This window comes from Micrasema longulum, unplaced genomic scaffold (genome assembly GCF_059751315.1).
Source record: "Micrasema longulum isolate JH-2025_06_02 unplaced genomic scaffold, ASM5975131v1 h1tg000927l, whole genome shotgun sequence".
NCBI lineage: Eukaryota > Metazoa > Arthropoda > Insecta > Trichoptera > Brachycentridae > Micrasema > Micrasema longulum.
Genome location: NW_028278118.1, coordinates 519,019 through 535,457, shown reverse-complemented (window position 1 = coordinate 535,457; position 16,439 = coordinate 519,019). Strand labels below are relative to the sequence as shown.

Genomic DNA, 16,439 nt, shown 5'->3' with positions numbered 1-16,439 from the left:
TAAGAAGTTAAAAAACATTTTTTTCCCCGCAAAATTTAATAGACCTTTATAAATTTAAAAAAAGTTATATTTCTGTAGTATTTTTACATTATACTTTAATTCGTATAATTTATTTTCAATCAAAAATCTTTGTTCCAAAAACTGAAAAAAACTCTAATGTATGAAGCCTATGTAAGAAATAAAATATGTTATATGCAACTACTATGGGGAACAGGAAGTCAAATGACATAAACAGACTTAGGTTACATAAAATATAATATAGTTGTTTGAGTTTAATTAGCGAAAAGATGTTACTTATGGACTTGAAGATATTGGAAAGTTTTCTAATTTTTATATATTTTTTGTGATCTGTCCGTTTATATATTTTTTTGTATTAATTATTAATTCCAAATACAAAGAATTAAATCACGTATTTTGAAAAATGTGTATTTACCATCAGAGCAGGAGAACATTTTATTGCCAGTATGTGTCAACATGTGAGTTTTAAAGTATCTCTACGTGAACATGTGAACTGGCACTCTGAGCATGAGTATGGTTACTCACCAGTATGGGTCAAGTTTTGTCTTTTCAAATTCCTTCGATTTGAAGCAGTATGAGTCAAGTTGTGTCTTTTCATATTGGTTTGATTTGAACATTTATACTGGCACTCTGAACATGAGAACGGTTTCTCACCAGTATGAGTACGCATGTGTGATTTCAAATGGCCCCTTAGTGAACATTTATATTGACACTCTGGGCATGAGAATGGTTTCTCACCAGTATGAGTTGACATGTGTAATTTCAAACTCCCTATTTGTGAACATTTATATTGGCACTCTGGGCATGAGAGGGGTTTCTCACCAGTATGAGTTAACATGTGCGATTTTAAATGACTTCGAAGTGCAAATTTATATTGACACTCTGGGCATGAGAATGGTTTTTCACCCGTGTGAGTTGACATGTGTAATTTAAAACTCCCTATTTGTAAACATTTATACGGACACTCTGAGCATGAGAATTGTTTCTCACCAGTATGAGTCAAGAAGTGTCTTTTAAAATTATATTTAAGGGAACATGTATATTGGCACTCTGTACATGAGAATGGTTTCTCACCAGTATGAGTTAACATGTGTGCTTTTAAACTTTTACTTTGTGAACATTTATATTGGCACTCTAAGCACGAGAATGGTTTCTCACCAGTATGAGTAAACATGTGTGATTTTAAATTATTTTTTTCTGAACATTTATATTGACACTCAGAGCATGAGAATTGTTTCTCACCAGTATGAGTCAAGAAGTGTCTTTTGAGATTACTTCTCACTGAACATACATATTTGCACTCTGGGCACGAGTATAGTTTTTCACCAGTATGAGTCAACTTGTGAGTTTTTGAGCAGTTAAAATCCTTTTGCCTCGCTTGTAAACCTGAAACAACAACAAAAACATGTAAACTAGACTTCTTCCGAGTGTACTAAGGGGTAAATAATGCAATAAAGACTTTTCCAACCAACAGACAAGAAGGGGAGACAATTTTAGGCTTCCTATGGTAAGACTGTCTCTAACGCGAAACAACTTGATGATGCACGAATGACGTCTTTGGATTGTTGGAAATGGAAACATTGTTTTTTATTGCATTATTATTTTAAACAAATTAATAGGCTTACGAAATTGCTACCAGATTGGCATTAATGATATACAATACACTGAATTGAAGGTGAGGTTTAGCATGGGCCGCCTTTAGTAAGCTCTCATATATCCTAAAATCTCCGAAGTATTTACATTATTTAAAGAATAAACTTTTTGATGCTTGTGTTCTCCCTGTATTGACATATGGCTGTGAACTTTTGTGTTCACGAAAAAATTTTTACACAAATTATCAGTGACACAGAGAGCCATGGAAAGGAGAATGCTGGGTATTTCGTTGAGAGACAGAAAAACCTATACATTGATTAGAGCGAGAACAAAGATTACCGATGTGGTCCATAGGGCTGCCAACCAGAAATGGAGCTGGGCTGGTCATATAGCCAGAATCACAGACTCTAGATGGACCAAAAAAGTCCTGGAATGGCGACCCAGAACGGGTAGAAGAAGTGTCGGCAGGCCTCAGACGAGGTGGTCTGATGACATAAGACGAGTAGCAGGAAGTGGTTTGATGCGGTTAGCTCAGGATAGAGAAATATGGAGACTAAAGGGGGAGGCCTATGTTCAACATTGGACAAGAGACGGCTGATGATGACGATGATGATGATGAATACACTAAATGAACTTATCCAAACAATTTTTATTAAAATGTACACTACTTATAGTCAAAGCATGATCTAGGCAGATATGGAAAGTGTGTCATCTAAAGTCAGGAGTGATAAATAATACCGATATTATGCCTTTTTAAATAACATGGATCATGAATGAAAGACGTCTTCGATTCTTTAACACTTAATAACACATATTGTATTTATTTGTTTGTTTGTTTGTTGTTTGTTGTTTGTATATGTTTAGGTTATTAGATTAGATGTGTTTCGACGAAACGAGGGAAGCAGTTATACAGCAGAGAACAGTCAGCTCGTGCCTGGACCATATTTATATTCGCGACAGAGAGAATTTTACTTACTTGAGGCGATTTCATTTCCACGAGAGGAATCCAAACATTCTTGTTTGATGTTAGAATAATCTAGATCCATATCTGTACGGATAATTATATCACTAATCCTAGGCTGGTCAGTACTGGTCCCCGGTTCAGCCTTCACGGCAGCAACATCTGGCTCCTCACTTCCGTGGGAACATGGCGCCCCTTCCCCAGTATGGAGAATATCTCCTTCTACATCGCCAGTCCCCGGTTCAGCCTTAATATTCACTGAAGCTATTTCCACTGTTTTACCTTCGAGAAATAAAAAGTTAATATCAAGAAAAACATGTTCATATTTACTTATATTTAAAATTATTTAATTCACTATATGCTAGTCAAAACAATACTACAAGTCTTATATTAAACAAAACTTAATGAATATTTTTACTTTTACTCTTCATTCTTTTTTTTATTCACATTCATATAATTATCTTCATACCGTTTTCATACTTTAGGCATTAAGCTATTAAGTGTTTTTCTTTAAATAAAAATCACAACAAAAACCAGGATGATTTTTGAGCGACAATTTCGTAGCGTTAGAAAATCGAACAGTGATACTTTATTGTGTTGTTTAATTATATTTTAGAATTGCGTGGATTAATGGCAATTAACGATTAAAATCATGATAAGTAATCCATTAAGTTCTGAACACGTCCCTTTTGTTAATTGCCATGTAACTGTCTTTGAATAAAAATCAATAGGTCTAGGATTGTAACTTTTTGCCGTATCAGATCTGGCCACCGTTGCACTCCGTCCCATATTTTTCAAAGTAAAATTTTAGACTCCAATGCCTGCGAATGTGGAGGTATTGGAGATCTTAATCACATTTTTTTACATGTCCTTTAATAACTGGGAGGAAAAAAATATTTGATATTTTATTTATGATTTTTATAACCTTTCCAATTCATTCATCTCAAATTTTCTCTTGTACAAATTGTTTATTGATTAATTCTGTTTATATTTTTTTAAGTTCAAACTGTTCCCAATTATGATTTATAATAATTGTGTCATTGAAATAATTATGTTTAAATTAATTCTTTATTTTTTTTACAATAAATTTATCTTACATTTTTAGGTTTATGTAAAATATTTTGACATTATTACTTCCGGCGTTTAATTTTGAATTTGAATAGTCATAATTTATCATTAATATAAGATTATGTTTGTTAATATTTTGATTCTTTTGTTGTAATTTTTCTAGTTATTAAGTTCTATCTTCCTTCTAATTTTACTGTGAGTTTCTATTTTCTGTTAAATAGGCACTATCAGGTTTTGGTGGGTTTTTCTGTTAGTGCCTATTTCAATTTATGTTGAAATTTTTGTTGGTTTGGATATGTGTTTATTATTACAATGGATATTTCGATGTTATTCTTGTACATATATTTTTCTTGTCTTTTGTTTGTATCTATATTGTTATTCCTTTCTGTTTATGTTTTTCTTATGTTTATAAATGTAACTTGTTTTTGGCCGATGTTATCAAGTTTTGGTAGTAGGCCCTAATAAAGAAAAAAAAACTATGGTGTATTTTTCTCTATACGACACTCTATAACTCTATTCTTATCAAATAAAACACATTATTTGAGCTCTCAATTTATCAGAATTTCGATCTACTTACTTATCTAAAGATAAAAATAAAAAAACACGTTGACCCTAAAATTCCTGGCATGCACCGATTTGCCCATACAGTAAAATATGCCCCAAATATCCAATGTTGTAATATTCTGGAATAATTACACGAATAATACAACTCTGCCGCTATCTTGACTTTATGTCAGCAATTATACAATATTAATTAAGGTCCCGTGCGTACTATCATCCATTGTCGACAGACGTAATGTCAGAGCAGATAATGTGGAAGGAAGTATAACTTACTTGAGACGATTTCATTCTTAGAAGAGGAACCAATACATTCTCGTTTGATGTCAGGATAATCGATATCCATCTCTTTGCGGATAGTTATATCACTGGTTATCCTAGGCTGGTCAGTACTGGTCCCCGGTTCAGCCTTCACGATAGCAACTTTTGGCTTCTCACTTCTGTGGAAACATGACGCCCCTTCCCCAGTTCGGAGAATATCTATTTCTACAACGCCAGTCCCCGGTTCAGCCTTAATGTTCACTGAAGCGAATTCCATAATCCTTGACTAGTTTGGGTACATATGATTATTCAATATGAATGCTAATGTCCTGGAAAGAAAAGAAAAATTAATATTGAAGTTTTTTTTTATATAGGAGTTGGATTATTATTTACCTTGCTTATAATATACAAGGTTTTTTAACCAATAACAACAGGGATGGAGAATACCTTTAATAAGGGAATATGGAAGTCTAGGCATTTACAGGGCTTATGACCTGTCATTGGCTGGTTTAAGTGGCCACTTTACACACTGTGTAACATTCACCATTTTGCCTATGTTTGAACATCCATATTTTTTCAATTCTTCCATTTGTTTATTTTAGTGAATTTAACGAGCTAAAACCTTTATTGTTGTGAAAAGATTCATCTGACTGAATTATTTCAAATACTAGCCCCTAGGCAACGCCTGAAAACAAATTTTCAATTTTTATACTTCTTTTTGGACCATTTGGTTTCATTACAATATTTAAGTTTGTCTAAATGTTCGTAGACAAAAGAGTGTGTAATGTGGCCACTTAAACCAGCCAATGACAGGTCCTAAGCCCTGTTAATGCCTAGACTTCCATATTCCCTTATTTAAGGTATTCTCCATCCCTGATGTAATTTGTAAATCTTAATGACTCCCGAGGACGCGAAATCCAGTCTTTTGTCTACGAACATTTGGACAAACTCAAATATTGTACAAGGTTTATATTTTAAAAGCGGATTTTTCTGCAATTGAATTTCTTTAAATTGATCTAAAATGTTGGGATCAGGAGGGGGTATACTTATATGGGCCAAACAGGAACTTCTTAGCATTTGCTCATGTGGAGAGGAAACCACTTAAAACTCTTAAAGTATTTAGTAAATGCAAATAGTTGTAAAACGAATATGAAAATAATCATTTTTAGTTTTGGGTGTATTTAACAGATTCTTTCGCCTTAATCTGGATAAAAATATCTAGGTGTTATCGACTTTACAATACAGTAAAATTTTAATTTAACTCCAACACAAAGTACCCTTAACTTTAACCCGCACTTACGGGTCACAAACATGGGCTCGCAATTTTAATATTAATAAAATCAAACACTGATTTATTTTATTGTTTTAAAATTATAACGTGGAGTTCTACAAAATAGATATCAACTCAATAAATAGTCTAGTTCAATATAACACCTGGCCCTAACCGGCCTAATTTCTGATATGTATTTTTAAATTTTCTGTGTACACTCATAAAACATAGACATTATAAAATCAATTCCTGTTTGGACCCATGGTAAAATAGCCACTATAATATTAAATAACACGCTACAATTAGAAGAAGAAAACATAAAATTTACGAAGGAAACGTTGCTGTGTGTTTCTGTTCTGTTTGTGTTGCGTGTTGAATGCATTAATCTATGGGCCCCTGTTGTCAAACTTCGCTCTTTCATTAATAATTATTTAAGGAAATTACCCAAAGTTTCTTCATCGATTAGGATCACTTCGTAAAGCGTTATATATAATAGACTCCTAAACAATGATTAAATAGCTTTATGACGCAAACTTCGGAACTGTCAAGAGCATCCTTCTTCTTCTTCGTTTTTTCATGGCCTTTTCACATCTCAACTTGGGTGTTCTGGCCAGTGTCGAGTAGTTTTTTTTTTTTTTTTACATATATACACATGTGTTAGTAATATAATATGTACAAGTTAGTATGTTAGTATTTAATATAATATATACATATAATAATAAAACATATTTACAGCTTTACACCATTTACAACTAGATATTTACATAGGATTTTAAATACACGTTTATTGGGTGGGGACAGGAGAGTTAGAATATGAATAGGGAATGGGATATTAATATCAGAGAGGTCGGATAGGAAATCAGGATAACAATCATTTATGGGGCATCCAAAAAAAATATGGTTTAAATCTTCCTCATCTAGCTGACATTCGCAAATGGCAGAGTCCCGGACATGGATTCTGAACAGGTGAGAACCATTGCAGCAGTGCCCAATGCGCATTCTGCATATGGAGGATGTCTCAAACTTGTTCAGAATCACTTTGGAAAACCAAGGCTTTTCTGTAACATTTGGTTTCAGTTGGAAAAGATGTTTACCCTTGGCTCGGGAAGAGGCTACCCAATATTCTTGCCATGTGCGAAGTTGCTTCTCCTTCGTCATAACAAGGAGATCACCTAGTGGTAGTAAATTACTATAGGCAGGATCCCCGGAGTGGACCGCCTCCTTTGCTAACGCGTCCACTTTTTCGTTACCGGGAATACCACAATGGCTAGGGATCCAGGACATAACAATACTCTTATTGGATGCCTCTGATATAGAAAGAAGAAATCGAGTTTCCACGCAGAGCTCATCCTCGGGATAAAAGGATGGAGGGGATTTGATTTTTTGTAAGGCACTCAAGGAATCCGACAGGATTAGGAACTTGCTATATTGTGAGCTTAAGGCGTATTTGACAGCTTCTCGGATTGCGATACATTCTGCGGTAAATACAGATGCATTCTTGTGCAATTTGTACAATCTTTGAAAGTTGTTGTCTTCACAATATATAGCCGCACCCGTATGGGTTGCCGAATCTGACCGAGATCCATCAGTGTAGATAATTTTCCAACCTATCCATCTTGACGACCGAATACGGTTGAATGTACACCGGGGCTGTAGGTGGCTTTCGACTCCGAATGTGAGTTCAATACTTGGGGCATAAATAGAAGTTTTAAATGGGAAACGATAAAGGGGAAGAAGGTCTTTAGGATAAATGTTAGATTCGAAAGATTTGTAAAAATGAAAACTGTTGACTAGTAAAGGGGGTGGTTTATGAAACCAAAAAGATGAGGATGTCACGCAGTCAGAGAGAAATTGTACCTTTTTGAGGAGCAGGTTGTTTTTTTGGACAGAGCATTTTAGAAGAAATCTATCCGCCAAGTATTGTCTTCTCATACCAAGTGGGGGATCACAAGCTTCTACTTGTAAAGCGTTAATTGGAGATGACTTCATGGCTCCGACGACTAGTCTCAGACTTTGGGATTGGATCCGGTCAAGTCTTTGGAGATTCTTTTTTGAACAAGGTTCTAAAAGGAACGAGGCATAATCTAGATGGCTCCGGATATACGCAGTATAAAAAAGTCTCTGTATAAAAGGGTGGCTCCCCCACCATACTCGCGAGACTGCTCTTAACGTATTCAATCCGGCTTGACACTTGTTTACTATATGATTTATGTATGAGTTCCATGTAAGATGAGTGTCCAGAATTACTCCCAGGAACTTAATCTGGGACGTAAAAGGTACTATCTCATCTCCGTGTTGAATTTTTATGGTTGGGATTTTTCGCTGTCTACAAAAGGTTATGGCATTACTTTTACCAGTCGATAGATCCAAGCCATGTTCCACTAACCAATTCCTGATGTTTCTCATACCTAAATTTAGAGTATTTTCTAGATTATTTGGGTCCTTCCCATATGTATACATGAAGAAGTCGTCCGCGTATTGAAGCAAACTTGTCTCTGAGGGAACAATTCCGCTTATGTCATGCGTATAGATATTGAAGAGAATCGGGCTCAGGACAGAACCCTGAGGTAGTCCCTTGCTCAACTCTCTCTCCACCACAGCATGACCGCGAACACTGATTTCTACCTTTCTGGAGAGAATCAAATTTGCTATAAAGGAAGTGAGTTTTCGCGGGATTCCAATTCGTAGCATTTTAGCTTCTAGAATATGGATAATAACATTGTCATATGCACCACTTATGTCCAGACAGACACCTATAAGAAATTCTTTCTTAGTAAGAGCGGCTCTGATATCAGATGTCAGAACCGACACGCTTTCAATGGTGCTCTTTCTTTTCCTGAATCCAAATTGAGACTCGGGGAGAGTTTTCGAGCTCTCCACAAACCAGTCCAAGCGTTGTCTCACCATATGTTCCACCACTTTCAACAGTGTGGAGGAGAGGGCTATGGGGCGGTAGGAAGACCCAAAGTTTGGGTCTTTGTTGGGTCTTCGTCTTCCCCTAGGGGATAGGCCACTTTGGCAATATCTATGGCTGGATATGAGGTTGACTACTATAGGGTAATGATCACTACCAATAGTGTCATCCTTAATTGACCATTGCACAGATGGTGCCATTGCAGCGCTGGAGATGGTGAGATCCACTGCACTGGGTCGCTGATTTGGAAGCTGAAGGCGCGTCGCGGAGCCATCATTAAGGACACACATATTCAGATCATCCAAGAGATCAACAATATCTCTTCCCAACCTGTCGCATGTCGGAGCACCCCACAGGGCATGGTGAGCATTAAAGTCACCAAGGATAAGGAACGGAGGGGTCAATTTTTGGAACAAAGATAAAAGTATCGATTTTGAGGGTTTGTTGGTTGGGGAGATATACATGGAAAGGATGGTCAAGTCATTAACCTTTGCAGCTGTCACTTGGAAAGGACAGCCGTCAGTCTTGACATTAATAGGGATAAAGGGAAGGGAGTTTTTGATGAGGAGGGCAGAGCCACCCTTCCCATCCTCACGATCATCTCGCAGACAGTGGAATCCCCGGAATCTAATAGTAGATCCCGGGACCATCCACGTCTCCGAAATGGCCGCAATTGAAATAGATTCTTCTTGCAATGTATGCAAGAGATCTTCTTTTTTATTTAAAATGCTATGGCTGTTCCACTGCAGAATCCTCATCTGAGGAGCCATGGTGGTGGTTAAGTAGGGAGGTTATATTTAGAAGTTGATGGGCGACGTTGGACGGTATTTGTGGATTGTTTTGAAGGATCGATACTAGAATACTCAATATGGTAGATATAATTGTATTGTTCGATGTTGGGACTGTGATAGGAAAAGCATTCCCATTAGAACCAGATGGAAGTTGTCCATTCGGGAAATACAGAAGTGAAGGGTCATGATGAGGAACATTAGGTTTGGAAGGTAGTTTTTTTGACCTCGACTTCCTCTCTACTGATTTTTTGTAGGATATTGGCGCGGAGGGCGCGGGCATAACAACATTGACATTCGGTTTTGTCGTTTTAGAGACGATTTCTGCATAGGAAATCGTCGCTTTTCCGAACATTTTAGAAGCTTCAATATATGAAATGTTCCTGTCAGCCATCGTGTGTTTTATGTTTTGTTGCCTTTTAAGCTCAGGGCACAGCTTGCTGGTGGCAGAGTGGTTACCAGAACAATTTAGGCATTTTATATCTTCTGCCGCCACCGTGCAGGATTCCCCATTGTGTGAGGAGCCACACTTGTAACAGCGCACAAGAGATCTACAGACAGTCTTTGTATGTCCGTACTTACAGCATTTAAAACACCGAATAGTCGGAAATACGTAGAGTTCTACGGAGAGGGACACATTGAAGATGGAAATGTGGGAAGGTAGAGATTTTGAGTCGAAGGTCAAAACCACCGTGCGGGAGGGTTTCCATTCGACTACGTCACCATTACTCGATCTGTAATTCAGTCGTCGAGCCTTGATTACTTTTCCGAATCCATGAGGTACCTCGGCATTCTCCACAATGTCCTGTTCAGACCAGTGCGAAGGGATGCCTTTGGTAACACCTTGTTTAGTTACTAGGAAAGTCGGAATGAAAACGTTATAATTATCTTTTTTAGCTATTTCTGATTTTACAAACGCATTGGCTTCGTTTGCCGTCTTAAACTCCACAGAAATACGGTTACGGCCGACGGACTTGATTCCGTTCCAGGCAGTCCGAATATTGTTTCTATGAAGAAATCGACCGAAGTCAATATCGTACAAGTTGGTTTGGGTGACGCCGTCTACTTGTACTTTTGTTACATGTACGATAAATGGAGCACGATCCATTCCATTGTACATGCGGGATTGGACTTTGGTAGGTGTGGTAATAGGCGATAAAGTGTTTGTGACCTCTGGAGTACCTGGGTTTGTAGAAACAGAGGGTCGGGGGCTAGGTGTTTTGTGTGGGAGGGGGCGGTCTGACTCAGAACTCGATTTCCTCTCCGAATTTATAAGTTTGAGTTTTTTTGATTTAGGCCTTATTGTAACAAATTCGGCGGGATCTGGAACAGTGTCCATTGTACCGCACGACGAATCTGATTGAGATCCATCCGGTGGATCCGGAGGTTTCTCTTTATCGTTCATTTATAACAAATAATAAAAAAGAAAAGTACAAAATAAGTTGTAAAAACCAAAAAAAAATTTGGCTACACGTGTATGGAAAAAATAATTGTTACCTGGTTATTAGGTTTCGGGACAGAGAACGAAAACAAACACAAACTACTGAAAACACTTAATAATAGATAAAATTGTATGTACACTACTCTTTTTTTAACCCAATTAGTGAATTATTTCGACTTTTTAAGGAAAAAACACAATAATTATTATCTAAGACAAACAAAAACGACCGCCACCACTGTTAGTCATAGACAATCTTCGTCAAGAGCATCCGAGTGCGGAAATGCTATAACAATGTTGCCCGTACATTGCCAGAAGAAATTATTCATTACAATAATGAATGTTAAAACATGGACAACTCACATCAACAATTTTCCATACCGAAATTATGTGTGTAAAAAGTTCGCTATGTTTTGTCCCAACGGTAAACCCCCGTCACAAGAATATAAACCGAATTACACCTAAATTATTTTAAAACCCGAGGGAATATGTGACCTTTCTCTTGACGCTCAAATTAGTAGAACGATAAGCTCATGCTTTTACCAGCTGAGACAGATTAAATTCTTACGCAAAAACAATTGCGGTTGATGGCACCCGTCAATTGATAAATGTGTTTGTAGTGTCTAGAGTTGATTATTATAGTGGTATCTACGCAGGTCTACCAATAAATAAAATGACTCGTCTACAATCTGTATTGAATGCCGCAGCGAGACTAATTGTTGGAATTTCTAAGTTCAGTCATATTACTCCACTACTTTGGGAATTACACTGGCTACGTGCACCACAGAAAATAGAATACAAACTTTGTTGGCTTACTTACAAGTAACTGCACAACTCTGCTCCGGAATATCTAAGGAAACTTTGCAATCCAGACGAACTAGCTGACAGACGTCTTACGCTTAGATCAGCTACATCTGAGCCCAGATCTTGTCTTGAGTTAACAATACGACAAGGACGGGTCATCGGAAAATTAAGGTCATAGTTCAATTCAAATCATTTCAATAACATTATTTTCTTGTTGTAGTGTGTTATCGTCTTGTGCGCAGTTCACATGGAGTGGGGAAAGAATACTTAGGTCCCTTGATTTACTTGACTTATCTGGTAGCTCGGGTGGGTGCTTCGCCCCCGAAATTTCTCCATCACAGTATCCAAATCATATACATTAAAATGCAAACAATGGCTGTGTACCATAATAATTAACGGCCGGGAATTTCGCTTTCAGAGAACTACCTAATTACCCCGGTCGGAGATACAGTTTTTAAAGGAACTATCACCCAGTGGCCCTTGTTATAGGTAATTTTTATAAAATTGAAATAAAAGTCATATCAAGTAAGTACGCTTTTATTTAAAATATTTTTTTTTATTTATAAATTGATTGCATAAATAAGTACATACGCAATACCACGAAAGCTATATAAAAATAGTGAATGACAAAATATTCATTTTATCATCCATGAGGCTAAATTAGCAGTTCATAATGGAGTTCTGGTACCAACCCTAATGTATGGAAGCGAAGCATGGAGTTGGAAAAAAAGGGACGAAAGTAGACTGAATGCTGTTGAAATGCGATCCCTCAGGCGAATGTGCGGAAAAACAATGTATGATAGGTGCCCTAATGTCGAAATTAGAGCAGAATGCAAGGCTGAGTTAAGCATTATCGACAAAATTAAGAAAGGTCTTTTGCGATGGTTCGGTCATGTGGAGCGAATGAATGATGAAAGAACGGCTAAAAAGATTTATGATGCGAATGTGTCTGGTTGTAGAAGTCGAGGAAGGCCGAGAAAGACATGGCATGATCAAGTACAACAAATTCTTGAAAGTGGTCATGTGAAAAGTCGGAATAATCGACGTGCGTGCATGAGAAGATGTATGAATGTGAAGGAAGCAAAGGAAGTGTGCCAGGACAGAGTGGTGTGGCGTTCTATCCTCTCTGCCTACCCCTCCGGGGAAATGGCGTGATGGTTAGTTAGTTAGTTAGTTATCATCCATATTCACGGAGCGTACTATAGAATAAACTTTTTTATTATAATTAAAGGATTGTGATTCAGTTAAAATCTATAGCCTACTTCCACTATATACTAAAACAATTGGTTACGAGAAAATGTTCAAAAAGGCTATAAAAAAATGGATAGTGGAGTTGGGTAAAAGTAAAATGGATTGTCTCAGTCGCCCAAACCAATATTAAATCAACTGCTCCACAAATGTAGGGCTTATGTTATGTTTTTGCTCTTTCATTGAGCGTTTTGTAATATAAATAATATAAAGTCAAAGCTCCAGTAAATGACCACCCCCCAGTAAATGATCTTTGGTTAATAAAACACAATATAATAAGAATTGCTACATGTGTCCAGTCAAAAAACTTTTAACACTAGAAACTATGACAAAAGCAGTAGGCGGACAAATCTTTTGGTATGAAACAAAACAATCAGTTTTGAACTGTGTCTTGTCAAAAGGTAATATGTAGTGCATCTTCCCGCTATTGTGCTGAGATTGATAGTGTTTTTTTATAAGGAAAAGTGTGGTTATTGTTTTATTTGATGCTATTTCTTATGCAATTCTTTGAATATATCCATATTCTAATGTGTTAGGGTGTTTTATAATGTTATGATGTAACTAAATCTGAGTATAATTTTTACTGGGATAGTAGTGGTCATTCACTGGTGATTCTGATTTTTTATAAAGTAATATTAATTATAATTGTTATACTCGTATGTCAATAAAAAAGTAAAAGTACTTAGAAAAATTAAAGAGCTTTTTTATTGTTTTCTTTTATTTCACTACGATCTAAACCGATGTGTAAAAATATATTTAAAAAAAAGTATATTGTTAAGTGTCCTTGGCACGAGTAACCCCAGTAAAGTCACATCATTGTTATTATTAATTATAGTTTAGAATGGAAAAAAATATGAGTAAATAAATTAATAAACACGTATTCAAGCAACATTTACAATCACATAATTATTTAACTTTTCTTTTATTTAATTCGTTTAATTTAAAGTATTACTATATATACTTGTATTGTTTTTTTTTTTGTTTTTTTAACTGCGAAAAATAACTGCACGTCAGACTGAGTATGCCTAATTTAAATCGAGGTTTCGTTGTCCCGTTTTTCAGACCCCAAAAGTAAACCGATTTGGTTATTTTTTTAAAGAATTTGTATAAGAATACAATTTTCTGTGTAGGTGCCTTTTCTGATTTTCAAAAATAGTTATCATATTTGTTTACTGTACGTCTGAAGACAGCAGATAAAACTGGGCGATTTAAAAGACTTTTGGATGATTCTAGTTCCTATAATAAACTATTTATCCAAAAAATATGACAGACAAAAAAAACGCTGGTCTAGTACTATAATCCAGGAGGAAAATACGGGAATATGTTTGTATAAAGAAAAGTCAGACCACATTTTTCTAAGAAGGTTAACGTCAGCAGTTAACCGAATACACATCTCAAAAGATAAAAAATATTTAGTAAGTGGCGTTTAAATCTAATTATTACTATTTTGTGACCTATCTGACTATACACTCTGACCCGAGAATTATGACGAGTGCGATATTACACTAAACGAACGAGTACAACATATACAAACACGTGTACCTTACATTTACATTTAGAATGAAATTAAGCTTATATCTGTAATTAACTGTTGCAAATATTTTTTAATAATTTTACAGTTAGAACTTTCTCACCGATGTGACTTAATGAATGATGTATTAAATCACGTCTTTTGAAAAAGGTGTATTCACAATCGGAGCAGGAGAACATTTTGTTGCCAGAATGAAACAACTTGTGAGTTTTTAAAGTATCTCTACGTGAACATTTATACTGGCACTCTGAGCATGAGTATGGTTTGTCACCAGTATGAGTCAACATATGTCTTTTCAAATTCCTTTGATTTGAACATTTATACTGGCACTCTGAGCATGATAATGGTTTCTCACCAGTATGAGTCAATTTGTGTCTTTTCAAATTATTTTGACTCGAACATTTGTACTGACACTCTGAGCACGAGAATGGTTTCTCACCAGTATGAGTACGCATGTGCAATTCTAATTTACGTTTAAAGGAACATTTATATTGGCACTCTGAGCAAGTGAACGGTTTCTCACCAGTATGAGTAAACATGTGTGATTTTAAATGACTTCTAAGTAAACATTTATATTGACACTCTGGGCATGAGAATGGTTTCTTACCAGTATGAGTTGACATGTGTAATTTTAAACTCCCTATTTGTGAACATTTATATTGGCACTCTGAGCATGACAAGGGTTTCTCACCAGTATGAGTAAACATGTGTGATTTTAATCTGCTTCTCACGGTACATTTATATAGGCATTCTGAGCATGAGAATAGTTTCTCACCAGTATGAGTCAAAATGTGAGATTTTAAATGACTTTTTAGTAAACATTTATATTGACACTCTGAGCACGAGAATGGTTTGACGCTAGTATGAGTTAACATGTGTGTTTTCAAATTATTTCTTTGAGAACTTTTATATTGGCATTCTGAGCATGAGAATGGTTTCTCCCCAATGTGAGTCAACTTGTGAGTTTTTAAAGTTTGTCTACGTGAACATTTATACTGGCACTTTGAGCATGAGAACAGTTTCTCACTAGTATGAGACAAAATGTGTGATTTTAATTTACTTCTCATTGAACATATATACTGGCACTCTGAGCATGAGTATTTTCTTTTAGCAGTACGATTCAATTTGTGAGTTTTTGAATTAAAATCATTTTGTCTCGCAAGTAAACCTGAAACAAAATAAAAAAACATTTGAACTTGACTTTTTCCAAATGTACTAAGTGGTAATTAATGCAATAAAGACTTTTCCAACCAACAGACAAGAAGTGGAGACAATTTCAGGCTTCCTATGGTAAGACTGTCTCTAACTCGAAACAACTTTATGATGCATGAATGAGGTCTTTGGATTGATGGAAAAGGAAACATTGTTTTTATTATTGCATTATTATTTTAAGCAAATCAACGAAGTTTTACTTACTTGAGGCAATTTTTTTTCCACGAGAGGAATCCAAACATTCTTGTTTGATGTCAGGATAATCTACATCCATTTCTGTGCGGCTAATTATATCACTAATCCTAGGCTGGTCAGTACTGGTCCCCGGTTCTGCCTTCACGGTAGCAATACCTGGCTCCTCACTTCCGCGGGAACATGGCGCCCCTTCCCCAGTACGGAGAATATCTCCTTCTACATCGCCAGTCCCCGGTTCAGCCTTAATATTCACCGAAGCTATTTCCATTGTTTTACCTTCGAGAAATAATAAGTAAATATTTGTATTATCTTAAAGTAAATATAAAGAAAAACATGTTCATCTTTACTCATATTTACAATGATTCAATTCACAATATACTAATTTATACAATACTACATTCTTAGAACAAACGAAACATCCTATTTTCAATCAAAAATTTTACTTTTATTTTTCTTACTTTTTTCTTTCACATTTATATAATTGTCCGCATACAGTTTTATATTTTGCGTTTTCGTGTTTTTAAATTGAAATAAAAACCACAACAAAAACGAGGAGGTTTTTTGAGTGACTTTAGCAGGC

The 16,439-nt window shown here is 35.9% G+C and overlaps 1 protein-coding gene and 1 long non-coding RNA gene across 2 annotated transcripts; both read right to left on the bottom strand.

Moving 5' to 3' along the window:
- Positions 1–237: 237 nt before the first annotated feature.
- LOC148278141 (uncharacterized) lies at positions 238–4,742 on the bottom strand. The gene is made up of 3 exons (XM_088231866.1): positions 4,475–4,742; positions 2,588–2,854; positions 238–1,404 (listed from the first exon to the last, which is right to left on the bottom strand). Exons 1-3 carry the CDS (start codon positions 4,734–4,736, stop codon positions 536–538), a joined length of 1,398 nt encoding a protein of 465 aa, XP_088087992.1. The 5' UTR covers positions 4,737–4,742; the 3' UTR covers positions 238–535.
- Positions 4,743–15,552: 10,810 nt separating this feature from the next.
- LOC148278140 (uncharacterized) lies at positions 15,553–15,985 on the bottom strand. The gene is made up of 2 exons (XR_015823268.1): positions 15,869–15,985; positions 15,553–15,620 (listed from the first exon to the last, which is right to left on the bottom strand). It is a non-coding gene; the product is annotated as an uncharacterized LOC148278140 (long non-coding RNA).
- Positions 15,986–16,439: the final 454 nt, after the last annotated feature.

Coding starts and splice junctions, on each gene's coding strand:
- LOC148278141 (XM_088231866.1), bottom strand. CDS start 4,736: ATGGAATTCGCTTCAGTGAACATTAAGGCTGAACCGGGGACTGGCGTT. Junction 2,855..4,474: donor TAAGAATGAAATCGTCTCAA/GTAAGTTATACT, acceptor TATTTCTCGAAG/GTAAAACAGTGGAAATAGCT. Junction 1,405..2,587: donor TGGAAATGAAATCGCCTCAA/GTAAGTAAAATT, acceptor TTGTTGTTTCAG/GTTTACAAGCGAGGCAAAAG.